Source organism: Eulemur rufifrons, chromosome 21 (assembly GCF_041146395.1).
Source record: "Eulemur rufifrons isolate Redbay chromosome 21, OSU_ERuf_1, whole genome shotgun sequence".
Taxonomy (NCBI): domain Eukaryota; kingdom Metazoa; phylum Chordata; class Mammalia; order Primates; family Lemuridae; genus Eulemur; species Eulemur rufifrons.
This window is the reverse complement of record NC_091003.1, coordinates 7,547,517-7,575,242: the sequence shown is the minus strand read 5'-3', so window position 1 is coordinate 7,575,242 and position 27,726 is coordinate 7,547,517. Positions and strand designations below refer to the sequence as shown.

The 27,726-nt window shown below is 40.3% G+C and overlaps 1 protein-coding gene across 10 annotated transcripts in view; it reads right to left on the bottom strand.

Moving 5' to 3' along the window:
- Nucleotides 1-4,032: 4,032 nt before the first annotated feature.
- The window catches only part of MAPKAPK5 (MAPK activated protein kinase 5), a 33,776-nt gene continuing 10,082 nt past the window's right edge, over nucleotides 4,033-27,726 (bottom strand). Inside the window, exons 4-14 of one of the 10 annotated variants that reach the window (XM_069497615.1) lie at nucleotides 27,529-27,626; nucleotides 26,362-26,474; nucleotides 24,555-24,640; nucleotides 23,252-23,347; nucleotides 14,468-14,548; nucleotides 12,654-12,841; nucleotides 10,585-10,705; nucleotides 7,812-7,942; nucleotides 7,416-7,531; nucleotides 5,919-6,023; nucleotides 4,033-4,200 (exon numbers count right to left, since the gene is read on the bottom strand). In XM_069497615.1, coding sequence (XP_069353716.1) covers nucleotides 4,106-4,200; nucleotides 5,919-6,023; nucleotides 7,416-7,531; nucleotides 7,812-7,942; nucleotides 10,585-10,705; nucleotides 12,654-12,841; nucleotides 14,468-14,548; nucleotides 23,252-23,347; nucleotides 24,555-24,640; nucleotides 26,362-26,474; nucleotides 27,529-27,626 — 1,230 coding nt within the window. In that variant the 3' untranslated portion in view covers nucleotides 4,033-4,105. Of the gene's footprint in view, nucleotides 4,201-5,918; nucleotides 6,024-7,409; nucleotides 7,532-7,811; nucleotides 7,943-10,584; nucleotides 10,706-12,653; nucleotides 12,842-14,467; nucleotides 14,549-23,251; nucleotides 23,348-24,554; nucleotides 24,645-26,361; nucleotides 26,475-27,528; nucleotides 27,627-27,726 lie in introns of all 10 variants that reach the window. The other 9 variants (XM_069497616.1, XM_069497617.1, XM_069497621.1 and 6 more) reach the window with 9 other exon arrangements.

The window sequence follows — 27,726 nt, the reverse complement described above, 5'->3', positions numbered from 1 at the left end:
CCTTTTATTCTTGCTTCTCTCCTGTCCTTTAGTAGTTTTAGCGTATGACTTCCTTCCAACAGCAACAGCTTTAATGTTCGTTGGCTAAGTTCCTTTTACCCTCCTGGAGAGATATTCCAAGTAGAAGATCTGTAGGGATTCAGTCAGTACTGTAACACAGGCAAATTATTCTTTTTCATCAGCCCAGGCCACACTACTCCTGATATCCGTTAATCTGCTCATTCTTTGAAACCCAACATTCTGGCAGGGGGTTGAGGGAAGGGGACAGGGATTCTGTGTAGATCTCTGAGCAGGACAGAGTTCTCTGTTGCCCACTGCCTCTTTTTCTTATTTCTGTAGTATTAACAGCATTGTTTCTCAGTTCAACTCTCCTTTGTCAGTGTCTGATTTTTTTCTTTAATTCCAGAAAAACTGTACGTGGATATCCAAGTTTCCCCTTATTATCTTTTGTTCGTAACAAGTAAGTTCAGACAATTTATATCAGCATATAAACATAATTCTTTCCTACCACAGACATATGTGTTAAGTAAAATGAGCTCAGTTTCTCCATGGAAGTATAATATATTAGGGATCAGGATCAAAGTTCAATTCCTCTGAACTGCCCCAACATAAAAACAACCTGTGGGATATAAACTGATTAAACAAGTGTCTAGTTACCATTTCATCAAGAAAATTAAAATGGGCTCTAAAAGAACTTTTTAAAGATTTGTTGTTCACTTTTGTAACTAAAATTGACCTGTAGTATCTGTGGAAGTCCTCATTGGTTTCAATGTCAATTTTCTTGGTATATTTAACAGTACAAATTTAAAAGGAAAAAGAAATCCTATCTACTCCTTCCTTCTCCAGTCAGTTATTTTCCACTGCACTCTAAGATGAACAAAAATAAGACTCTACGTCTTTTATCTTGCATAAAAATAACTTTATATTAAGTAGAATATTTATAACATAAAACCTTTCAAATAAGAGTTATGACTACAGGTAATACTCAAAAATGGGGAAATGCCCTGAACTAACTCAGAAAGGAATAGTATGGCACCATAATATCTTAAATATTAGCATGAGCACATCAACTCATTAACTATCCCCAATTAATAATATTGAATTCCTAATATAGGTGATAAAATATATCATTAACATCTGGCAAGAAAATTCAGTTATATGTCAAACCCATTAAAAAATTTATAGCAGTGAAGGTGAAATGATTTCTAGATGGATTTCTGTTGTATTTTATGTAAGAGCAAAGCCTCTTCTTAAAAGTATATATTTTAGAAACTATTAGAGATTTCAGGTTGTTTCCCTGTGTTTTAACCAAAACAGGCAGGGCAAAGTAGGTTAAGTCATTTGGTGGAATAAAAGAACCAAGAATCAATAATGGAAGAACACTCTAGTGTTTAAATAAATAAAAATATAATTAAAATGAAATATCCAATTTTCAAATTGAAACGCATTTTCTTCTGTAAATACATGCACACACACATACTCGCACACAAGATCTGATTAAATCTTTTGACTTCTTTGACCAACAGTTACCTACTATTCCTTCAACTTATTCTTTCTCAAATGAATACAAGCAACATGAACTCTTTTTAGAAAGCAGTTCCTCCTAGCTATGTTTAAAATGATACATTTCTGAAAGGCATTATCCTATGCTCATACACTAAGTATATTAGCCAGAAAGATACACAAGTTGTACTACATAAAGCAGACTTATAACTGTGGTAAAGCCTCAAGGTATTTGAGTGACAAGTAATGGTTTAATAAGCAGAGAGTGAGTAAATCATGTAGACCTGTAGACTATAACCTGCTGCTTTACAAGAACAGTTCTTATAATGTTAAGTTTCCATAGGTTAGAGAGGCCGTAAAATACAAGGAAGATATGGTTTCACTTCCAGTTATGTGTAAATTTTGCATTATTAGCAAACTTGACTGGTATGTTAAAGCAGAATTTACTACTGGCCTAGGAATACACAAACAAAACTCCACTTTGAAAACCAATCAGTGCTAGGTCCTTTGGGAGCTATTGTTTTTTCAAGGAGCTCTGTCCAGAGCAGGACCCACTTTTGAGTTACAAAAGCTGAGGCATCCTCCACAGTATTCACAAACTTCCAGCATGGTGCTCATTTGGACATGTCTGGACACAACATTCATTTTGGGGACCGGATGAATTCTGCCTGAAGTGACTAAAACACAGGCAACTGATGCTCAGAGTAAAAGGAAATACCATTTTAGGTATCTAAAATTCAACACACGCTAAAGAGGGGAAAAAAGTCATCCTGAGCCTTTAGAAGATACCCAAATAACAAATTTGAGAAGTTAATGGTAGACTGGGTAAGCTAGAAGGTTCCTCTAAAGAAAAAGAAGTATAACAAAGGTAATTACTGACTTTCTCCATGGAAGACTGAACCTCTGCCCTAAGACAGGAAAACTACAGTTGTTCAGATAATACAAAAACAAGTGCAGAGTTTTTCCTAAATGTAAGCAGTGATCTGCAAGATTGTATTTCTCTAAAAAACAGAATAGGCCCTTAATTCAACTCTCAGCTAAGTTTTCTGGTCAGTAAATTTAAAACATTTTGTTTTTCTCTGCTGCCTCTCTTAGATTTTGCCATCATGAAAAGTATTCAATTCTCCTTACAGGGTATCCATTTATAACAGTTATCAGTCACCTAACGTTAGTGAACCTTACCTCAAAAAATACCCTGAATTACAACTTCTCCAAGATAAAAGGGAAGCAATGTAATAAAGTAATTTTTAAAAGATACTTTAGGTTTTTATCATATATTCCCACAGTTAGTCACACACATAGAGCATACTAGCTAAATGTCAAAGACATACTCAGCATAGCGGAGGAGTAAGAAAATATTAGTTAGCTCTGTGGGATAGATTTTGATCAGAGAAAGTGATGGGATAAAACTGGATGACAGAGACTCCTAATCCTCTTACTCTGCTCCGTGACTTGGGGTGTGCCTGTCAGCTCTTCTATTTACCAACACAGGTGCCCACCAAAAACTGCTTGGGGGGGAAAAAAAAAACCCCAAACCCAGATTGTTATGGAAGCCCATATGCACAAAACAAAACTAGAAAAGTAACCAAGCCTTATTTTTCATTCACACAGCTGCTCTGTGGGCCAGAACCTGCTTCCTAAAAATAAAGGGTACTGAACAGAATAAATGAAGCCCAGAGGTTGCCAACATGAAACCCAGGCAGAAACATTACAGAGAAAAAGGGCAGCTTTAAGGGGGAAAAACAAAACAAAACTGGATTATCTTACATGCTAGTCCAATAGTCTTGTTTAAATTATATGTAACTTTCTCAGAAAAATCATCCCCAAAAGAGGGCCAGAGGAACCGGGAAAGGAATTAAGATGCAATGGAGATGGTGAGGGTTGCAAGGGAGGGGAGAGGACAAAGTGAGACCTTAGGGAAGGAGAAAGGGAACCTCTGGTTAAATATGTAAAGAATAAAACCAAAAGAGAATTCCATTAGATTTAAGAAATATACCAATACCCTTTTAACAAATATGACAAAAAGGAAATGTTCCCACTCTGGGGAAGTAGAGGCAAGAGAAATGAGGACTCAGCTGTCTCCTCTTCTATCATGGGAGTTGGCTCCCCAGGCCCAAGTGTACTTCCTGTTGAGTTTCAGCAGGCAGTATGCAATGATTGATCCACAAAAATTTCTTGGCACCAGAGCTAATCTATCAATGGTACAGAAAATAAATACACAGGGCAACTGAAACCAGATTCCATAGTACTTGATTCATCTGTTTACTAAGCAGAAAGGTCAGTAGAGTTGGTCCTTTATCTACCTCTTGCAAGTGGTCTTTGTATACTTTATTACAAATAAAACAATCTTGCTTGATAATACCATCTGTCATCTTACAAATATAAGACTAGACAGTCCTAAAATTATAGTTTATCTCTAGGAACTGAGCTTTTAAAACCAAACAATAACTATACTATTAGTAAATCCTGTACCTTAAATCTATACAGCAACTTTAATCAATGTGGAAATGAAATTACAATTTATTAATTTACATAAAAATTACTTTATACATTAAAGAATAATTTTTCAAATTGTTAAAAAAAACAATGTTTGAAGCTGTCATTATTGGGATTCATGGGATGTGGTTTGCTCTTCTATCACTTGCTTCACAATTTCTGCCAGTTTTAGTCGATCTACTTTATCTGTGAATCCACGACCTGAAACCCAAGAAAGAACAAGGTCAGTCTTCGTACTCTTGGAGAGGTGGTAGATCTTCACAGAGACCCAAAGGTACACCTTACCAGTGTCAAATTCACCCTTACCAATGGAGGAACTATCCCAACACTGACCAAAAGCAGTTCATATTTCCCATTTTTAAGGTAGCAACTGAGCAGCTCCATTAACCTGGCAGTAAAAATCAAAGCTCATAACACAAAAGCAAAGCACAAAGAGAGAGATCTTTGTAATACATACAGCTGACAAAGAACCCATATCCAGAATAAAGAACTCCTATCCATCTATAAGAAAGATACAATTCAGTTTAAAAAAAAGGGGGGGGGGGCACAATCTCCTCAGTCATCAGGGTAATGCAAACCAAAACCACACTGCAATACCACTACATACTAACCAGGAAGACTAAAATAAAAAAGATAGACAACAGCAAGAGTTGGTATGGATGTTGAGTAACTAAACCCTCAAATACTGCTACTAGGAGTTCATAAATTCTACAACCACTTTGGAAAACTGGTGGCAGTACCTACTAAACAGTTGAATACCTCCATGAACCAGCAATTCCAATCCTAGACACATAAGAGAAATGAGTTCATCAAAATGTTCATCAAAAGATATAGACAAGACTGTTCACAGCAGCCCTTTTCTTAATTACCAAAACCTGAAAACAATCCAAATGTCCATCCAACAGAATGGATAAATATAGTATATTCATATACTGAGGATGATCTGCTGCTACACATAACAACATGGATGGATCTCACATATGTTGATTAAAAGAAGCTATACACAAAAGAACACAGATTTATCAGATTCCGTTTACATAAAATACAAAACCAGAAAAATTAAACCAAAGTGCTAGAAATTAGGATTGTGATTATCCTTGAATGGAGGGAGTGACAAGAAGAGGGCACATGTTCTACTATATGACCTAGGTGCTAGTTACAGGGGAATGTTTATATTGTGAAAATTAATTGAAGTCCACACTTCTTATGTGATAACTTTTCTATAATGATGATATATTGCAACATTAAAAAAAAAAAAATCCCAAGGGAGCTAATCTCTTCGAAGCAATGGCCAGGCTAGCACTCCGGATTTCTTAGGGTATGTTCAAGATACAAGCAAGGCAATGAAATCAGAGTTTGCTCCCTTCCCTGAGCATTCTGGAGCTTAAGTCTAGTATGGTCTGCTAAACTGGAAAGATAATATAAAACTCAGTTCAAGAAATGCATCTCTAACTTGTTTGCTTGGGGGGAAAAAAACAGCCAGCAGCAAGTCTGGCAAATTTTCTACTCTTTGATGAAACAACTCTTGCCCAAGCTGAGCAGATCAATAGGGCAGACTCCCTGGTACTTTGTCCTCTCTATCCCCTTTGGCATGGGCTGTTCCTTAATGGGAAGCAGCTGGAAAGAGTTCTGAGATGTGGTTTTTTTGTTTTGTTTTGTTTTGCCCAAGTGGCTTTCCAGTGTTGAATCTGCAACACACAATTCACTTGAACTCTGGAAAACGTGAAAGGGCCAGATGTCCAGATATGCCTGAGCAGTTAATGTAGAGCTAAACCCTATCTCACAATACTCCACTCATTCTCCAGCAAGCCTTACTTCACTTGAAAACAGCCCCAGCTTGGGTCCCCAAAAGATCATACATGTTCTAAACATAATCACTTCTCTGCATTCCCAGGGAAAGGAGTAATTAAGGCTCCTACCATTCCAGCTGAAGCTTTGCAGAGTATCTCTCAGGAGTTTGCATTCCCGGTTATATTTCCAAGCCTCCTGCATTACTTCATTCAGCTTCTCATCTTCATTCTCTCCTATTGGTAAGGGTGAAGAGGAAGTTGCATTTTTCCTGCAGCATCATGGGGTTTTAGTGTCACAGATGGAAGGACATGATGTCCAGCGGGTTGAGAAGTGATGGTTAAATGCACAAAACTTCACCAGACACACTGGCTTTACTGCTAGTCCCTATATTACACATAGACTGCTTCTGGTCTTTGGACTCTTCTTTGACATCCTCACATAAATCCTCTGATGACATCAGATTCTTAGCATTAGTGGGTAGGAAATAGGTAGTGGCCCTATCTTTGAGCAAAAAAATACCTGGCCAGCCTAAGCCCAAAAGAGGGAGAATTAGACCACCCTCTTTCTCCTAAGCTCATTTCTTCTTCTTCTTCTTCTTTTTTTTTTTGGAGACAGAGTCTCACTCTGTTGCCCAGGCTAGAGTGCCCTGGCATCAGCCTAGCTCACAGAAACCTCAAACTCTTGGGCTCAAGCAATCCTCCTGCCTCAGTCTCCCGAGTAGCTGGGACTATAGGCATGCGCCACCATGCCCGGCTAATTTTTTCTATATTTTTAGTTGTCTGGTTAATTTCTTTCTATTTTTTTTTAGTAGAGATTGGGTCTCGCTCTTGCTCAGGCTTGTCTCGAACTCCTGACCTCGAGCAATCCTCCTGCCTCGGCCTCCCAGAGTGCTAGGATTATAGGCGTGAGCCACAGCGCCCAGCCTCCTAAGCTCATTTCTTACTTTAGAAGGCTAGCTGAGGTACACTACATGAGTTCTCTTAAAACCCAAGGAATCTAGGAAGACAGGGCAACCCAACAGTTTTCTGGCCTAGTAAGTGAAACATCTTACACATTTGCTGAGACTAGGCCACCACATCCTGTTGAGTGGAGAGAGAACACTAAAATAAAGCTCTTACCCCAGAGGACCCATATGTCAGTCACTCTGCCCAGGCTACAGGGAGCAACAGGGGCTACTTCTGAACTAGGGAGTGTTCTCTATATTCACAAGCTGATGGCAGCCTTGGCCTCTAAAGGCTCTGGAAATACTTTTAACAGCCTGCAACCTGATCCTGATCCTGTCCACAATTTCCATTTTCCATCCGCTATCCTGTGCCCTCATCAAACTAAGAAAACACAAAATTGTGCTATACCTGATACGGGCAATTATGTCTAAAGTAAAAATTTCACAGAAAACCAAAGGAGGGGTACAACTTACCACCCTTCTGAGCTCCCATTATCTAATGTTTTTAACGGGCACAGACTAATTTATATAATGTGCTTATTTTCTCTTAACACAAAGATGAAACAGACAACCCCAAATTAAACCACTCCGTCTGTCATGTGCAGATTTGCATGTACAGATACATACACACACACACACACACACACACACACAGAGCATTAGTAAATGACGTGACCTTTACCAGCCTGGGGGAGAATACACTGAGCAATCACATCTCGGAGCTTTTCCAAAGCAACATTTGAATCCTCGGCTCCATTCTCATGGTCATGGATATAAACACCATCCTTTGGCCTGGTGCTTTAAAAGTTTGGGGGAGAGGTAATAACAAGGTGAGAGCCTCAAACTCAACTCTGGACAGACAGACATCTCTAAATATAAGGCAACAGATTTTTCAGAAAAATAACTATAGAGTGTGTCCAACTCCCAATACTATTGAAATTCCTGATACTCTTTAAAGAGTTTATCTTCTCCACCCTCTTAGGAGGCAGAAAAAGGGCAGACTCTTGGCTGAGCTTTCAGAACCCAATACTCAGCCATTCCAGCCATGAAGAAGAATAGAATAAATAAGCTCAGTTACCCAAGTAACTTCCTCTTCCGCAGAATGGGGTTGTTCACTGAGTGCAGGGGTTTGAGGCTGACTTTCAGATCTTGGATTCTCATGTTGGCCAGTTGCTCTGCATGAGCCTGCTGGATTCCTGCAACCACCGCCTGAATGCAAACACTGCTGTCAATTTTGGCATTCATTGCTGGGCACCTAAAAAGCCATCTAAGAAAGTGAGAAGGAGAAGCTCAAAGTACTAAGAAGCCAATTTCATTCTTATACTGAAGGTATATAAATTTTGATAAGACAGAGGACTCTTCCCATGGATCAGCGGGGCCCAGGGAACACCAAGCCAAACAAAGGCCACACAACAGCTGGCCTTTCTTCCTGGAGCGGGAATAGAAATGCAAGTAAGAAATACTAACAAGGCTCGTGCTCACAGCCACTGACAAGGGCAAGTGTGAGGACAGGCAAATATGTGCATCCGGAGAAGGGCTCGCAGGCTGCCACCCAAGAAGCCCCACAAACTGGCATTTACTCACTGCCTCTAAAGTATAGATAGTCCCCTCAGCCCTGACAGCTCAGAATCCTGACTATTTCACATGGTGAGCACCGCCAAGCCTGAGGGGCAGACCCTCATGAATTGAGGCCATAACCTGATTTATAAGCCAGTCAATTTACATGAAAAATAGCTGTCATGGAGTCTGGAACACTTGAAGTCTGTGTCTTTACAGTGTGTGCTTCTCCTTATGGGCAGACCAACTCAACAGAAAGTTTCATAGGAATGGTATGATCTCATTTTTGTATTTAAAAAAAGAACAAACTGTGTGTATGTATCTGTGTATATGTATGTCTGTATGTGTGAGCGAGGTCTCCCCAGAAAAAGATCAGAAAGGATAAATCAAGCCATAGATTACCTCAACTCTGAGGGGTGAGGCTGGCAGGGGAATGAAAGGGAACTTTTGCTTTTTTATTGTAATACCTCTATGTTTTCTGGATTTTCATAACAAAATTTGACATCTTTCAAAAGTAGTTCCTTGGTGAGCATGCAATTAGATCAGGAAGAGTTCAAACTCATTTAAGGGCACTGTATACTCACAGCTAGCCTTGGCTACACCCTCTTGTACCTTTGCATCTATCTCCTCATCAGTAATGACCCAACCAAAAGGACAGAAACAGTGCAAGGTCATGAGCTCAGGCTCCTCGGTAGGGCCTGAATGGACACTATTCAGCATCTGCCTATGAGGCCGTTTTTCTGTGCTTCCAAAGTTGACTACTCCATATCCTGACGATGATTTCTTTAGAAATGGGAACACACTATTCAGTGTAATTTTATCTTACAGGCCTGTGAGCCACTTCTTCTCATGAAGCAGATTCTCTATGTCCAGATTTGGCTTCATCATGGACTGATTTTTAAGTAATTCCAGAATGCACTCTTATCTCCATATTTCGAAGATCTTGAGGAATGCCACATTGTAACTCCTCTGTGCTGACAACTAGGATCTAAATGATCCCTTTGGATTGTGGGCTGACCAAACCATTTCTGGACTATGGAGCATATTTAAACCAGGAAAACAACAACCCACAAATCAAAGAGGTAATAGAGAACTCCTTTTCTCCAGCTTTCCTTTCTCTCCCATGCTCCAGCTAAACTTGGCATCCTTTTTTTCCCATTTTCTTATTCTTTCTCATACTTCAACCCCATCTCTTCAAAGCTGGGAACACTGAAGTCTGTGTCACTGCCTGGACCTTTCAGCCACACTCTAGTCCCATGCTCCACATCTCATTCATTTGAATGTCCCTCTGCCACCTCAAATAATATCTAGAACCTAAGAGACCTCATCCAAACCAGCCTCCTTCCTGATTTGTCGATATCACCAGATAAGCCACCCACTGTCCCCTTAAATCTAGCCAGTCATCAAAAACTGTAGACATTTGTCTTAAAAAAATATTGAGCCTATTCATTAATCTTTATTTCTCTGCTTCCAGAGCCACCCTCAAGCTTCTAGATTACTGCAGAAATCTTACAATGCCAAGTCTGCAAGTCTGGTTGACCATGCCTAAATACCTTCCCAGTAGCAAATCTCTTCTCAAAAGTCTACTAGGGCCTCTCAGTTACATCCCACCGAGACTTAAACACCTCTGCTTGCAAAGCCTGCCCTGTCACACTCATTTCACCAACTTGCCACTGGTGAAGCCACATCGTTTTTCCTTTTAAGTCTTCTGCTTACATTGTTCACAACACTTGAGTACTTATACCATCTACTCAAATTCTTCAAGGACAGTTCATGCCTGAACATGTGAAAGAGCTCAGATGCTGCCATACAGTAGATAGTTAATGAATTTGAGAGGTTTTGCCTTCTCTTTAGGCAAATCTTTTACCCCTTTAAAGATGTGCTCGTTTTCTGAATCCCCATGGCATTCACAGAAAATTTAACATGCAAAGCTCTGATGTCTGAAATGTTCCCTCTTGGTTTTGTGTTTATTGGTTTTGCCTTCCCAAATGGTCTTGTTTAAACTTGGGGGAAGAGAGGGTATCTCATACCATTCTGTGCCCCCAACCCATAGCACAAATATGGAGGATATTCCTTTGAGTGCCCCTTTAGTGTATATTTACCAGGCCTTGATCTGGTCATTTATGGACAGAAATTTTTTATTTTGGATCCTGATTCTCAGGAAACCAGAGATGATTCTCTGGGAAAGACTGCATGCTCTGCATTGTTTTGCCTTTAACCCTTTACTGAGTCAGACCCCAGCATTCCTTCTCAATACAGCCTTTTCAGCCAACAAAATAAGCATCATTCAGAACCTTATCCATCATCAGTTGAGCAGAGGGTAGCACATTATCCAGGGCCTCAGTCGAGTTGAGCCAGGGGTGGTCCAACACTCCCTCAATGGTGAGTCTTTCCTCTGGTTTGACTTTCAGTAGCCTGTGGAGAAAATGCCAACAGGGCTGTCATGCACAGTTACTCCCAAAAGGCCATAGGAAGTTTCTGGATTTGGCTCTAAAGAGCTCTGGATTCTTGTGACTTTTCACCAACTTCTGCAAGCCTGGGCTTTCCACCTGCAGGGCATGGGTGGGATTCTAGTCCCTAACCACTTATTGTGGGGGTACTATGGCCTGAGGCAGTCCTTTCTATACTAGACAAAGTAAGATAAAAATGATAGGAAAAGGCTTAATCCAGTGATGCTTCAGACTGAGTTCTAGGGCTCAATAAGGTAATCCTACATATGGCACATAGTTCCTGAGACCATGATTCTCCCCATTGAGGTTTCTAGGACGATGGACTCTAACTTCCCGAAGGAACTCAAAGTGCTCTTTTGGTTGATAGTGACTACAAAGGTTGTGAAAAAGCAGCTTAATACCCACGATAAAACTCTCAGATGTTACCATATGGTAGGACATGAACTCATTATTCCAGATATATTTAAAAGCTAAAAACTTAGAGTCTCTGAGAAGGGGATAACATTTCCTTCTAACCCTAATGTATTGCTTCTGCATTATCTGCTTTTGGATCATATTTCTTCACAACATCTCATCCATTCCTGCTGATGCAGTTCCTAACTCATGTCAGCATGTCCCCCGCCCAACCCTGCCCCTTCCAACTCCCTCTCCTCTCATTACAAATGTCAGGGTCAAGACAACATGCCTAATTGCTTCTTCAGGTTGTCCGCAACCTTCCTCTGGATCATTCTGAACAGCTTCATATTTCTAAAGAAAGGATTACTTAGAAAAGAATCCCAAAGCTGAAAGATGATAATCAATGTTGCTCCAGGGAAAGAAATATGTTCTACAGAAAACTGAAAAAGAACCAAATCTTAGGATAGTAAGGTTTGGGTTAAATAGCTGGGAATAGAGCATGAAATAGCCTGGGAAGACAGGTGATGATTTAAACATTGCCCCTACTCTCCTAAAAACTTTTTACTTGTATATTTTAGAAAACAGTCCCTCTTTATAGCACGTGGGCCCCCTAATCAACAGAACAAGCTCACTTTTCTCGAACTCCTGACCTCGAGCGATCCACCCGCCTCGGCCTCCCAGAGTGCTAGGATTACAGGTGTGAGCCACCACGCCCGGCCAAAGCTCACTTTTAAAAGAGAGTAACCTCCATGGAGAAATGACTGTACCGTCAGGGATAGTTCCCAGGTTCTGCCCCTTTAACACTTACTGTCATCCCAATACAGATGAAGAAACTGAGACCAACAAAGAAGAAACTGCTCAGTGAAAACCAAGCAGTAGGAACACAAGAATGGTGCCCAAGGCCATAGGCAGAAAAAGCAAATACACCTCAAATTTAGGTCTGACTTGTTATCTAGTCCTGCAGCTATCAAAGGACTCTGAATGTCAACTCTCCCTCTCCTGCTCACTAGCCCTAATTCTTACTAAATCTTCCCACCTTTATCTATGTCAGAGCAACCAACTGGCAGTGGGAAGGCTGGAGGGTGGGGTCCAGGCCTGACCCAACCACATACTCACAGAATCCAAGGAGTACGAAGCCAAACATGTCATCATCATCATCTCAGCACCCCAGTTCAGTTCCCAGTACCATGTCTGCACCAAATGACATGCTGGCTTAAGGAAGGCCCACCAGAAGTTTACAATTTATGGTCATGATCTATTGTCCACAGAAACTGGCTACGGAGGGACCTAGGTTCACAACCCTGGGGACAAAGTCTAGGGATACAACAGGAGGGGGAAAAGCTCATTTTCACTGAGGTGTGGACACTGAGAACTCTCACCTCAGGCTCCAAGGGACAAGATTTCTGTGATATGAAAATAGGAAGAAGCCTACCTAGGAAACCAATGACTTTTCTCTACCCAGCATTCCCTTGAGCTCTACCACCTTGGCCTCCCCACGCAGCAGCCCTCAGACTCACTTCCTCACAACATCTTTGGCCATCTCCGAAATCTGACTCCACTCTTCTTCTGGGAACTCGAAACTGCCTGTCATTATCTTTCTTCGCATATCCTTTGGGATAGTCCGGCTGTGGTGTTTGGAGTAAAAAGGAGGGTATCCACACAGCATCACATAAATAATCACTCCTAGGGACCACAAGTCACAGCTCTGAAAGCAAAAAAGAAAGTGGTCACTCATAGCAAATGCAGAACCCCAAAATAAAGCCCCCATAACAGGACCAGGAATAGTCGCTAGGATACACAGGCTAATATCTCTAAGAATCACTTAACAGAGACTGGGAAAGTTTCAGGAAGTCTTAGGAGAATTAACCTTTCTCTCCATATTTTTTATATGCCACCAACACTATATATATGGCCACCATCATATAAGGCCCATCTGGGATAAAATAAATAGTCATTTTATTCTCACTGCTTAGGCCTAAGCACCTATCTGATCCTTGGGTATAGGTGTAGGTTACTTTGCCTCCAGCCAGAGAAGTAATAGATACAAACTAGCTGATTTTGAAACATGTGCAGAAACAAAGCAGCTAAGACACATGCAGGGTGATCTCATATATAATATAAACCATTTCGTAAAGGCCCAAAGCTGTTTGACATAGAATAGGGAGAGGCTCTAGAGAAAAGAACAGGAGGTCTAAAAGCCCTCCTTTGGCCAAGAAAGACGCACTAAGCCCATCTGCAAGAACATACACCACTCTGGGGCAAGATATTATAAAAGAAAGAAAACTGCCACCAACTAGTATGTCTGCAGGTATTAAGGTAATTCCATGGCCTGTAATCACTGCATGATTACTAATTTAAGAAATGACTCCTATCTTAGTTAAATGCAGCTCCACCTGCTCTGGACCCACAGAGACTTCAATTCAAGCCTCTCTTAAACTGTAGGACGAAAGAGGTGTCTGCTTGAGAAAGGCAGCCCTGTAAGCCTGGACTGGGGCCTCACACTCCCCCTTACACCACAGCTGTGTGCTGCTCAGAGAGAAGCCTGAAAAATGGGGTCACTCTGGCGCTTGCCCATGTTTTAGCATCATACTAGTGGCCACTGTGGATGACATGACCCATGCTCTAGAATATAATTACAGTATAAAATTAGGTGAAAAGGGCCCTTAAATCCCTCACTTTTCAGATTGTGTCATCTTTCAGGTCCTCCGTCAGGAATGAAACTAAGTGACCTCACCACTGTCATGCAGCTGAAGAGTGGTGAAGCCAGAGCCTGCTGCCCCATTTTACTGCCCTCAGCTCCTTCTCTGTCATCTACATCCAGCCTCAAGTCCTCAAGTAGCTGCACTTTTTTTCTGAACTACTTGGTGACTCTAGAACCTGTTTCAAGAGGCTCTAAACCTTGATATGTGGACTATAGGTTAAGAACCATGATAGTACCAAGTAACATTCAGAAGCCCTTGTTATATGTACTGGATGCTTTTCTAAGTTGGGTATTTTATGGGGTAAGAAAGAATGGTACCTAAAAAAGTAAGTGAACCATGCCTTTTCAATGTGGTCAGTGGACTATACAGCTAGCCAAATAAATAACCTAACAGGTGATCATGGCCCGTAATTCCTGTTGCAAAAGCTAAATGGGAACCTGAATTCCAATTTCATCAATCAAAAACTTGAATTCCAAATACTTTTCTGCAAGTCTGGCTGCTACAAGTCTTTGGGACAAGAATGTTAAGGGGTAAGAATGGAATCAGCCACATTTCCAGAGGGCCACAAATACCTCACAGGAGGAGAGGGGCTACCTCCACCAAGTGAAGATAAATATCTCTTCCCCTACCTTATTATAAGTGTAGGGCGTTGGTGAGGTAGGTATGATGCCAGACTTCTCCTTCTGGTGTCTTCTCTGTGCCTCCAGTACCTGTTGAGAGTCGCACCAAAGGGGACAATTCATTGAAAATCACACGACCAATGACCTGCAACTTGAAACAGACTACTAGAAGGCTGAAGAAGGTAGATAACCTGCAATTAACAGTTGGGGAAAAAGAAAAACTCCACATAAACACCACTTCCAGAAACCTTTTTTTCTTCTTAAAACCAGTAATTTATCAATCAGCCACAGAAATGCTAAGGTCAAGGACATGAAGATCAAGTACCTGGAGGAGATTTACCTCTTCTTCCTGCCAATTGAGGAGTGTGGGATCACTGACTTTTTCCTGGGGAAATCCCTTATGCCTATGCAAAAGCAGACTCAAACTGGCCAGAAGATCAGGTTCAAGGCATCTGTCACCAACAGACACCATAACAGTCATGTTAGTCTAGGTGTTAAGCACTTTTTAAGGAGGTAGCCACCATCTCTGGGGCCATCATCCTGGCTGAGCTCTCTATCACTGAAGGACTCTTACTGCAGGGATGGGGGAGACAACACTGGCAAACCCCACACTATTCCTTGAAAGGTGACAGGATGCTGAGACTCTGTGCCAGGGCACTTCATCCCTACACCTAGACCCACTCATACTGTCTCAGTACAGAAGATGTTGACAACTGCTACAGGGGCTGCGCTACCATCTTGGGCAGCTTTGCCAAGATGACCTTTGATGTCATCTCCAGGACCTATAGCTATCTCACCTAATAGAAATTCACTGACTGTCTTATAAAAACCTACACCAGAGTCTCTGAGGACCCAGGCTCCAGCAGTGGCCATCATATAGGAACAATAAAGTAAATTAAACCTGAAAAATAAAATATACCATTTACAACAGCATAAAAAATATTAAACAGAGTAAATCTAACGAAAGATGTGAGAGACCTATATACTGAAAACTACATAAATATTGCTGAGTAAAATTGAGACAAAAACACATGGAATGATATAGAAGGCCCAATATTGTTTTTTTTGGGTTTTTTTTGTTTTTTTTTTTTTGAGACAGAGTCTCACTTTGTTGCCCAGGCTAGAGTGAGTGCCGTGGCGTCAGCCTAGCTCACAGCAACCTCAAACTCCTGGGCTCAAGCGATCCTCCTGCCTCAGCCTCCCGAGTAGCTGGGACTACAGGCATGCGCCACTATGCCCGGCTAATTTTTCTATATATATATTTTTAGTTGTCCATATAATTTCTTTCTATTTTTAGTAGAGACGGGGTCTCGCTCTTGCTCAGGCTGGTCTCGAACTCCTGACCTTGAGCGATCCACCCGCCTCGGCCTCCCAGAGTGCTAGGATTACAGGCGTGAGCCACCGCGCCCGGCCTAGAAGGCCCAATATTGTTAAAATGTCAGCACCCCAAAATTGAATGACAGCTCTAAAACAACCCCACTCCAAATCCCAATAGGCTTTTTTGTAGAAATCTTCAGCTGATTCTTTTTTTTTTTTTCTTTTCCAGTCCGTGCAACATAGCATTCAGCTGATTCTAAAGTTCATATAGAAATGCAAAGAAATCAGAATAGCCAAAACAACTCTGAAAAAGAACAAAGTTGGAGGGCTAACACTACCTGATTTCAATAATTATTATTGTTGAAATACAAGCTACAGTAATCAAGACATTGTAGTAATAGGGTAAAGACACACAAACAGATTAGCTGAACAGAATACAGTCCAGAAATAAACCCACACATATGTTCAACTGATTTTTGACAAAGGCTAAAAAGTAATGCAGCAGAGAAGAGATAGCCTTTCAACAAATGATGCTGGAACAACGAGATATCCAAATGCTAAAAAATAAACTTGGATCCATACCTTATACATTGTCTAAAAATTAACTCAAAATGGATTATAGACCCAAATATAAAACCTGAAACTACATAAAACTTCTAGAAGAAAACACAGGACAAAAATCTCTGTGATCTTGAGTCAGACAAAGATTTTTAACATAGGAAACCAAAAAGCAAAGGCCATAAAAAATATTTTGACAAATTGGCCTTCATCAAAATTAAAGTCTCCTCTTCAAAAGACACTGTTAAAAGAATAAAAAGATAAGTCACAGACTGGAAGAAAATCTTTGCAAAGTACAGATCTGATAAAGAACTCATATAAAGAATTCTCAAATTCAACAATAAGAAAATAACCCAATTTTTAAATAGAGGAAAGATTTGAACAGACACTTCCCCAAAGAAAATATACAGAAGGCAAAAAAACACAGGAAAAGATGCTCAACATCATTAGTCATTAGGGAAATACAAATTAAAACCACAATGAAATACCACTACATACCCACTAAAACAGCCAAAATTAAAAAGACTGCCATACCAAATGCTGCTGAGAATGTAGAAGACCTCAAACTTTCATACACTGCACTAAAAAATGAACAAAGGACCTGGTAGAAATTTCTCAAAAGAAGACATACAAAGGGCCAACAGATACATAAAACAATGCTCAACATCACGAATCATCAGGGAAATGCAAATTAAAACCACAATGAGGTAACACTTCACATTTGTTAGAATGGCTATTACCAAAAAGACAAAAAAAAACTCTAGGCAAAAATGTGAAGAAAACGGAACTTCTGAACACTGTTGGCAGGAATATAAATACAGCTATTATGGAAAACGGTATAGAGGTTCCTCAAAAAATTAAAAAATGTGATATTATCCACCAATCTCACTGCTGGGTATATATCCAAAGGATATGAAATCAGTACGATGAAGACATACCTATACTCCCATGTTCACTGCAGCATTATTCACAATAGCCAATTTACAGAATCGATCTAAATGTCCAACAATGGATGAATGGATAAAGAAAATGTGGCATATATTATATACATAATGGAATACTACTAAGCCCTTAAAAAGAAGGAAATCCTGTCATTTGCAACAACATGCTAAACTTGAAGGACATTTTAAGTGACAAAAGCCAGGCACAGAACAACAAATACCGTGATTTTTTTGAGAGACGGTCTCGCTCTGTTTCCCGGGCTAGAGTGCAGTGGCAACATCATAGCTCACTGCAACCTCAAACTCCTGGGCTCAAGTGATCCTCCTGCCTCAGCCTCCTGAGTAGCTGGGACTACAGACACACACCACCATGCCCAGCTAAGTTTTCTATTTTTTGTAGAGACGGGGTCTTGCTCTTGCTCATGCTCAGGCTGGTCTCAAACTCCTTGCCTTAAACGATCCTCTTTTGCCTGGGCCTCCCAAAGTGCTAGGATTACAGGCATGAGCCACCACGCCTGGCTGCTGCATAATCTTACCTATATGTGGAATCTTAAAAAGTCAAACTCATAGAAACAAAGAATAAAATGTTAGTTTCCAGGGGCTGGGAGGTGGGGCGAAATATTGGGGAGATACTGGTCAAGGACATAAAATTTCAGTTAGACAGGAGAAATAAGGTCAAGATATCTATTGTACATCATGGTGACTACAGTTAATAACAATGTATGGTATGTGTGAAGACTGCTAAGAGAGTAGATTTTAAGTTCCCACCACAAAAAAAGTGTATGTGAGGTGATGCCATATGTTAAATAGCTTAATTTAGCCATTCCACAATGTATGTGTGTATATATATCAAAACATCATGTTGTACACCATAAATATATACAATTTTTACTTGTCAATTAAAAAAAGGAAATGACAGAAATGATGCAATAAACAAAGAGGTATTAAATAAGTTATTATTAAATATGTTTGAGGTACTAAAAACATGTAGATATGAATTTAAAATGAAAAAACTCACTGGATGGGTTCAACAGTAGACCTGACAATGCAGAAGAAAAGGGCAGTGAAACTGAAGTCCTAGTAACAGAACCTAGCCAAAGTGAAGTGCAGATAGAAAAAAATGATGAAAACAAAAAAGATCAAAACCTCAGTGCCCTATATAGTCTAACATACGTGTAATTGGGAGTCTCAGAGAACCTAGAGGAGGGACAGGAAAATATTTGAAGAAATAGTGTCTGAAAAATTTCCTAATTTGATAAATTCCATAAATAGAACCAAGGAGCACAAAAGACCCCCAACAGGAAAAACAAACAGACAAAAACCCACATCATAATCAAATTGTTGGGACTTCTGTTTTATCTAGAATGCAGAAAGCTAGAAAGTATCGCTCTTACCCTGAGAGCAAGGAAAAGACAGATAAACTACAAAATCATCATTTTTCTTGAACCCATCTGAGATCAGGTCTCAGGGCAACCAAGTATTCTGAAATCTAAAGACAGACAAGTCCTTCCAAGAAGAGACAGGAAGTGAACATTGGCTTACCTCTGACAGAGCCCAGGAGGAAGTGATACCGCATTTCATATGGTAAAAAGAATTCAGCTAAATTTTTAACAAATTGCTAAAGGCAAAGTGTGGGCTCATATGAGGGTACAGACCCTCAGGAGCCAATGGAAACAAGGGGGATTTGTGCCCACTCAGGCTATTCTGCTCAGACTTCTACCAGATGTTCATGAGACTCAAGAACACAGGACCCACCAAAGACTGAACCCAGACCAAAATAACAGAGATACCTCCCTGTCCTCCACTGCCAGCCCCCTCAGCAAGCTAGCAAGCACCAAGTAATAAGTAACAGCAATTTACTGCTAAGGGAGAGGAAAGACTGAAGAGAGATCAGGCCAGGCACGGTGGCTCATGCCTGTAATCTTAGCACTCTGGGAGGCCGAGGCAGGAAGATTGCTTGAGGTCAGGAGTTCGAGACCAGCCTGAGCAAGAGCGAGACCCCGTCTCTACTAAAAATATATAGAAAATATTGGCCGGGCTTGGTGGCACATGCCTGTAGTCCCAGCTACTCGGGAGGCTGAGGCAGGAGGATCACCTGAGCCCAGGAGTTTGAGGTTGCTGTGAGCTAGGCTGACGCCACAGCACTCACTCTAGCCTGGGCAACAAAGTGAGACTCTGTCTTTAAAAAAAAAAAAAAAAAAAAAGAGAGAGAGATCTAAGGCATAGGCACACAGACAAGGCCAATGGTAAGGGTGGAAAAAGAATATTAAAAACAAGCAAACAAAAAAAAACTTGTGGCATCCCAACCCCCACCCCAAGCACAAGGTAACAAGAGAAGAATCCCATGCCAGTGGTACACTGATAACCATAGCAACACCATAACTCAAACTCGGCCCAACTCCTGAGTAGACTGATTTAACCCCCACCCTGACACTAAAGGCCTAGCAACAGAAGAGGCATGACCAATTTCAGGCAAAAATACTATTTACCTTTGTCTCTACACATCCTAAAGATATTTTAAAAGGTTAATAACACATTATCATAAATAACTGTATGCCAATAAATTTAACAATAAGTAGTCAGATTTCTTCAAAGACACAAATTACTAAAACTGTCTCAAGAAGAAATTTAGGCCAGGTAGCTCACACCTATAATCCTAGCACTTTGGGAGGCTGAGGAGGGAGGATCACTTGATTCCCAGGAGTTTAAGACCAGCCTGAGCAACACAGTGAGACCCATTTCTACAAAAAATAAAAAAAGAAATTAGCTGGCTGTGGTGGTGCATGCCTGCAGTCCCAGTGACTCCAGAGGCTGAGGCAGGAGGATGGCTTGAGCCCAGGAGTTTGAGGTTGCGGTGAGCTATTAATAGGATCACACCACTGCCCTCATGCCTGGGCAACATTGCAAGACCCTGTATCACAAAAAAAAAAAAAAAAGAAGAAGAAGAATTGCAAAAACGCAGTAAGATCTTTTATCTACTTTTTAAAATCAACATTACTAAGTCTTCCCAAGAAAACTCCAAAATATTAATCTTAAACAAACTTTTAGAAAATAGAGGAGGACACGCTTCCTAACTATTTTTTTGAGGCCAGCATTACCCTGATACCTTAAAACTAGGCAAAAACATTACAAGAAAAGATTATGGACCCATATCCCTCCTGTTAAAAGATACAAAATCCTTAACAAAATATTAACAAATCAAATCAAGCAAGAAGACAAATACATCATGACTAAGCGGGGTTTATCCCAGGAATGTGAGATTGGTACAACATTTGAAAATCAAGGTAATTTATCATATTAACAAAAAGAAGAAAAATATCATCAACTCAATACATGCAGAGAAAAAGCACTGGACAAAACTGAACACACATGCACTTTTAGTAAACTAGGAACAGACAGAAACATCTTTGACCTGATAAAGGAGACCTACAAAATGTAACAGTTAATACCAAACTGAATAGAAAAAGACTGAACTTTTTTTTCCTATAAAATCAGGAATGAAGCAAGGATGATCTGCTCCTGTCGCTTATATTCAACTTGTAGTCCTGGCTAGCACAATAAGGCAAAGAAAAGAACAAAAGGCAAACATACTAGAAAGAACAAAGTAAAACTGTACTTAATCACAGACATAACCTTGTACATAGAAAATCCTAATAAATCTACAAAAACCATACTAGATTCAGTAAGTGAATTTAGCAAGATCCCAAGAATAAAAGTCTAATACAAAAATTAGCCAGGCACAGTGGCTCATGCCTGTAATCCCAGCACTTTGGGAGGCTGGGGCTGGAGGATTGCTTGAGTCCAGGAATTCGAGGCTGCAATGAGCTATTATTGTGCCACTGTACTCCAACCTGGGCAACAGAGTGAGACCCTGTCTCTTAAAAATAATCATAATAATTATTATATATATATATAAATCATTTGTATTTCTATAAACTAGTAAGAAACAGAAAATGAAATTTTTAAAAATATCATTTCCAGGGCCGGGCGCGGTGGCTCACGCCTGTAATCCTAGCACTCTGGGAGGCCGAGGTGGGCGGATCGTTTGAGCTCAGGAGTTCGAGACCAGCCTGAGCAAGAGCGAGACCCCATCTCTACTAAAAAAACTAGAAAGAAATTATATGGACAGCTAAATATATATATATATAAAAAAAAAATTAGCCGGGCATGGTGGCGCATGCCTGTAGTCCCGGCGACTCGGGAGGCTGAGGCAGGAGGATTGCTTGAGCCTAGGAGTTTGAGGTTGCTGTGAGCTAGGCTGACGCCACGGCACTCACTCTAGCCCGGGCAACAGAGCGAGACTCTGTCTCAAAAAAAAAAAAAAAAAAAAAAAAAATATCATTTCCAATAGCATCCAAAAACATAAAATTTAAGGATAAATTTAAGAAAGCATGTGCAAGACCTATAAAAAGTACAAACATTTCTGAAGAAAATTAAAGACCTAAATAAATGGAGAGATGTACCTTGTTCACTGATTGGAAGACTTTATATTAAGATGTCAATTCTCTCCAAATTCACCTATAGTTTAAACACAACCCCAGTCAAATCCTAGGAAGCTTTTCTGTTATAGAGAAGTGAATTCTACAATGTAGAGAGAAATGCAAAGGATGTAGAATAGTCAAAACAATTTTTAAAAGAATAAATTTGAAGGAATTATCACACTACCTGAAGTCAAGACTTTATATATAAAGCTACAGTAATCCAGATGATCTTGCTACAGACATATATATTAAATAAACAGAACAGAGAGTCCAGAAAAGACCAAGATATATATATGGTCAACTGATTTTCAACAAAACTCCAAGGTAATTCAATGATGCAAGGATCATCCTTTTTATAAATGATGCTGCAACAACTTGATATCCATAAGGGGGAAAGAAAAAAAGAACCTGAACCCCTATTTCATATACTTTTTAAAGAAGACAGGGTCTCGCTCTGTCACTTAGGCTGGGGTACAATGGCGTGATCACACTTCACTGTAGTCTCAAACTCCAGGCCTCAAATGATCCTCCTGCCTCAGCCTCCCAAAGCACTGGGATTACAGGTGTGAGCCACCATGCCCAGCTGAGGACTCCTATTTCTTACACACAGCCAGAGAGATACACATACACACACACAAACTCAAATGAATCACAGATCAAAATGTAATCACTTAAACTATAACCTTTTATAAGAAAACATCTTCATGCCCATGGATCTTAGGAACTAAAAGCACTATTATTAAAAAAAAAAAAAAAGTGAAATGGACTTGATTAAAATTTAAACTTCTACGATTCAAAAGGCCATTAAGGGCCGGGCACAGTGGCTTATACTTGTAATCGTAGCACTGTGGGAGGCCAAGGAGGGAGGATCACTAGAGGTCAGGAGTTTGAAACCAGCTTGAGCAAGAGTGAGACCCCGTCTCTATTAAAAATAGAAAAAATTAGCCGGGCATTTTGGCACTCGCCTTGTAGTCCCAGCTACTTGGGAGGCTGAGGCAGGAGGATTGCTTGAGCCCAGGAATTTGAGGTTGCTGTGAACTATGATGACATCATGGCACTCTTGCCTGGGTGACAGAGTGAGACTGTCTCAGAAAGAAAAAAAAAAAGGATGGCACAGTGGCTCATGCTTGTAAGCCTAACACTGGGAGGCCGAGGTAGGAGGGTGGGAGCTATAATAATGCCACTGCACTCTAGCTGGGGTGACAGAGTGAGACGCTGTCTCAAAAAAAAACAAACAAACAAACAAACAAAAACCCCCACTCATCAAACTATACTTGAAGTAGAGGTATTTTATTATTTTACTGTATGTAAATCATACATCAATAAAGCTGATTTTAAAAGAATAAAATGTATATATCAAATCAATCTTGAGGTTTCTGAAGCAAGTTCTTTCCCCTCCCATTCTGTAATACATGCCTACTTATGCTGTAGAATAGGAACATGAGTCTATAGGCAGCTTGGCGACACATTTTAGGAGAGAGACAGCACATACTTACCTGAGGTGCTACATAATAAGGGGTGAATTGGGGTGTCATCAAATCACCTTGGTCAATTTTGGCAAATCCAAAGTCACACAACTTCACTGGAGCATCCTGAAATAAAACAAATGGGAGTCACTGCTCCAGAGTTCTCAGTAAACATTAAAGGAAAATCCAGGTGCCAGACATGTTACCCTGAGCTTTTATGTATTTCTGGCTGAGACCCTAGCCTATCAGTAAAATGTCCCCAGCTCTGGAGACGATGATTCCTACTGAGGAATCATGCTTAGTAATACAGAAGTAAGGAATCTCTACCCATTCACATAGCTAGCCCTGTTTTATTACTTGTACAAGCAGCACTAAAATCAAGGTCTTGGCCTACTACTCCTTCACTCCATGGGCCTATCACCTCTCATAAGTCCAGGGTACTGCTTCACGTTTAATGTCAGCAATAAGCTTTATGATAGCCAGAGCAACTTATCTGGTGAGACAAGGAGCAGGGGACGGGGATGAAGGGGAAAACACATCTTATCGGGGTTAACAGCAAATCAAACTACCAAGTTTCAAGGTGATATATAACAACATATAGATTCTTGTCCCTTCCCAAAGGCCCTCCAAACAATACCCAAAATCATAAATCCCACAAATACATATCAGTATCATCTAAAATTATCAATGCCAGGAGTATGCTACAATTTCTCTGAGCCTCTAGCAAGGGAACAAGTGGAAGAAATAATCTGTATGAAGCACTGTGGCCTACGCTATGGTCCCCAAGCCCTGGGCCAAGGACTAGTACTAGTCCGTGGCCTGTTAGGAACCAGGCGCATAGCAGGAGGTGAGCGCTGGGTGAGCCAGCGAAGCTTCTTCTGTGTTTACAGCTGCTCCCCATCACTCACATCACCACATACGCTCTGCCTCCTATCAGATCAGCAGCGGCAGCAGCATAGGAGCGCAAACCCTACTGTTAACTGCGCATGCAAGAGATCTAGGTTGCACATTGCCTATGAGAATCTAATGCCTGATGATCTCAGGTGGAACTAAGGTGGTGATGCTAGTGCTGGGGAGCAGCTGCAAATACAGACTGTCATTAGCAGAGAGGTTTGACTGCACAATAAAGGTAATGTGCTTGGATCACCCCAAATATCCCCCCAACCTCCATCAGTGGAAAAACTGTCTGCCATGAAACCAGTTCCTGGTGCCAAAAAGTTTGGGGACCACTGGCCTAAAGCATCTTCACCATGGATTCAGAGCACTCCAAATACATCTACTCCTGAACTATGTTAAGAGTGGCAGCACTATGCAGAAAAGCAAGTCTTCTCACCAAAGAGTTATCCTTGAAAAGCAGATTTTCAGGCTTGAGGTCTCTGTGCGCGATGTTTAACAAGTGACAGTGCTGTAGAGCCAAAGCTATCTGGAAAAAGACAAAGTGAAGCAACCACCTCTTAGAAAAGCCCATTCTTTACTATCCCTGGTGCAGAAAGCTCATGATGTTTTAAAAAAAAAAAAAAAAAAAGGCCTTCCGTAAGCCAAGTAAGACTGTTTTGTTTCAATTTTAAAGCAGAAATTAAGACTTGGGGTACCAAGAAATAGAAATGAACTGAGCTTAGTTTAACGAAAACCTGTATTTTATTAAACAAAAAGAAAAATACAACCGTACATCAATTCTTTGTAAGAATAAACTGATGGGAAAATCCCATAAGGAATAGGAAAAATAAAATGCTCCCACTTTCATTCATCTGAGGTGTGACAGGCACTACAGAGGAAACACTAAGCTGAGTGACCTTCAGCAGGTATGGGTTGCCCACAGCAGGGCAACAGGCAGGATTGCCTGGCTCAGAAGAGACCTGCACTGTCGAGGGAGCCGAACATCAAGCTCTGCCTTTAAGAAATCAGCTGATTGGATTTTTCCAAATGACGTTCCAATTTGCTCATTCTACTTGTTGAAAGTGTTCCCTGTTTGTGTGGATTTGAAGAGTTCTGTTTTATAGAAGGTTATCAGAGCTCATCCTTTAGTCCTCATATTTGAAAAATGAAAGGGGTAATTTAAAAAATTAAACAGAACAGATTCTATCTGTTCTTCAACTCTCAGTATGGAATTTTCTCAGCAATCCTAGTATCAGTTCCTTCTACCAGAAAGGAGGCATCCAAAAATGCTTGAGGATCATCAAAAATTTGGAAGAACTTTTTTTTTTTTTTTTTGAGACAGAGTCTTGCTCTGTCACCCCGGGTAGATTTCAGTGGCATCATCATAGCTCACTGCAACCTCAAACTCCTAGGCTCAAGCAATTCTCCTGCCTCAGAGGGACTACAGGTACTTGTCATGACACCTGGCTAATTTTTCTATTTTAGTAGAGATGGGGTCTCTTGCTCAGGCTGGTCCCGAACTCCTGAGCTCAAGCAATCCTCCCACCTCAGCCTCTCAGAGTGCTAGGATTACAGGCGTGAGCCACCGCACCCAGGCTGGAAGAACTTTTTATTAAGAATTTGGGCTATGCTTCCTGCTTTTCTTTGCCTGGTATGAACATAAACTTTCACAGTTTGGCTTTTCATCTCCACAAGATATGATTGGACTTCTAGTAAGTATTGTTTATGACATAAATCATTTCTATAGCAATAAAATGTGATTCAAAGTAGAATATAACTGTAAATAGGAATAACCCAAAATTATAAAATCTTAGGATACTATTAAAATCTGAAGAAATGAGAGAAGGGTGACTCATATGCAAGAAGCACCTTATGCACTATTGTCTTAGAATATATTTTTATACCTTAAAATCTTTCAGGTGGTAACTGCAGCATTTTATCTCAAAGTCCAATAACAGTGCTTAGAAGCTACTTGCCTAAAGATACAGTCTACAAAGGAGTTAAGATCACTTAACTTCTTTCCAGAGTTTGTTTAAAATCTCACAATAGCCTAAGGAAACAGTTGACAATTTGATAGAGAACACAGTCCCCCCCACCAAGTATATAAGGGGTCACATTTCTCTTGTCAAAACATCTTTTCTGATTACATAACAAAGCAGGCAATGAGAAGTCAAACAGAGCTTTTCTTTAAGCTGTCTTTTATTCCCCCCCAATGAAATTGCTTGTTAACCAACACTGTTGGCAGTTTGGTACACGGGGTTAACTTGCCTGCTTTGTTACTTGGCTGGCTTGCTTCTCTGTAAAGTGCCGGTGCTGGCTGATTCTGTGAAATAGCTCTCCCCCTTCCATCATCTCCATTACAATTAAGAGTCGAGCCCTGTTTGAAAGCATTTGATTTTGTTAAGTTAAAAAAAAAAAAAAACCAAAAAAAAAAAAACAAACGAAAAAACCCTAAAACATCAAGAAGCTGACCTAAAGATAACTCATCTACAAAGTAACCATTTCCTAAGTCCAGGGTAACACAGCTACTAAATAAGAGCAAAAATTCTCATATTATCAAAAAAAAAATTTTTTTATTTGATTTTTGGTTACCATTCTCTAATATAAATGCTTCCAGCTTCCATCCAAATGCTTTCACCAACAGAGCACAGTCGTGAAAAATAATCATTTGATTTCCCATTTATTTTTGAAATTTTATCTTTCTTCTCCACCTAGAAAATTCCTACCCTTCCTTCAAGTCCTATTGTCCACATATCCTCTGTGAGACACCTCACCTCCCAGAGTGTAGTTAGTAGCTAGCTCCTCTCCTTTGTAAACTCAGAATATTTTTACATATGCCGGTCCCATTGCTATGATGATGGATTTACATCTCTTTCCCCAAAACAAACCAATTTTGAATTCCCTTGAGGAGACTTAGACCACCACCCAATGTGCTTGCCAAACATTTATTAGCTAAAAAAAAAAAAAAATGTTAATTTCATCCTTAAAGGAAAGTCAAACTAAGCTATAAGGGCTTTTTGTTTTATTAGCCTTTAAGACATTGCCTAGGATAACATTTTGGCCCCTTTCACTGATTTCAAACAGAATCTGTTTAAATTCCACATTAAGTGCTTTTTTTAAGTGAGAAAGTAATCAAAATAACCAGAGGGGCCTGGGGAGTGGGTGGGGGTATAGATGAAACAAGACTGGCCATGAGATAACTGTTGAGGTTGGGTGTTGAGTACTTGGGGATTTATTACATAATTCTGTCAACTTTTACAAATGTTTGAAATTTTCCAAAATACAAAGAGAGGGAGATGGAAGGGGCAGGGGTAGAGGGACGAAGAGAAGAAAAGGAAGAAGGAGGGGGAGAGAGCATATGAAAAACAGGAAGAATCCACTGCAAGTTGGCCTACATAGAGGAATGTGAAGATGATCCCATGTAGTCTTACCTGGGGCTGGACTCATGAGGAAACTGTACACTGTTAGCAAACACTTCAATAATCTGAACTATATTTGGGTGTGTAGCACACATCATGTGCAGACGTACCTTAAAGAAAACAGAGGAAATATTTTTGCATGTAGAGGATACCAACATTTTCTCTCCAAACTTCCCCCTCAAAAACTGACCACACCAGGTCAAGGGAATA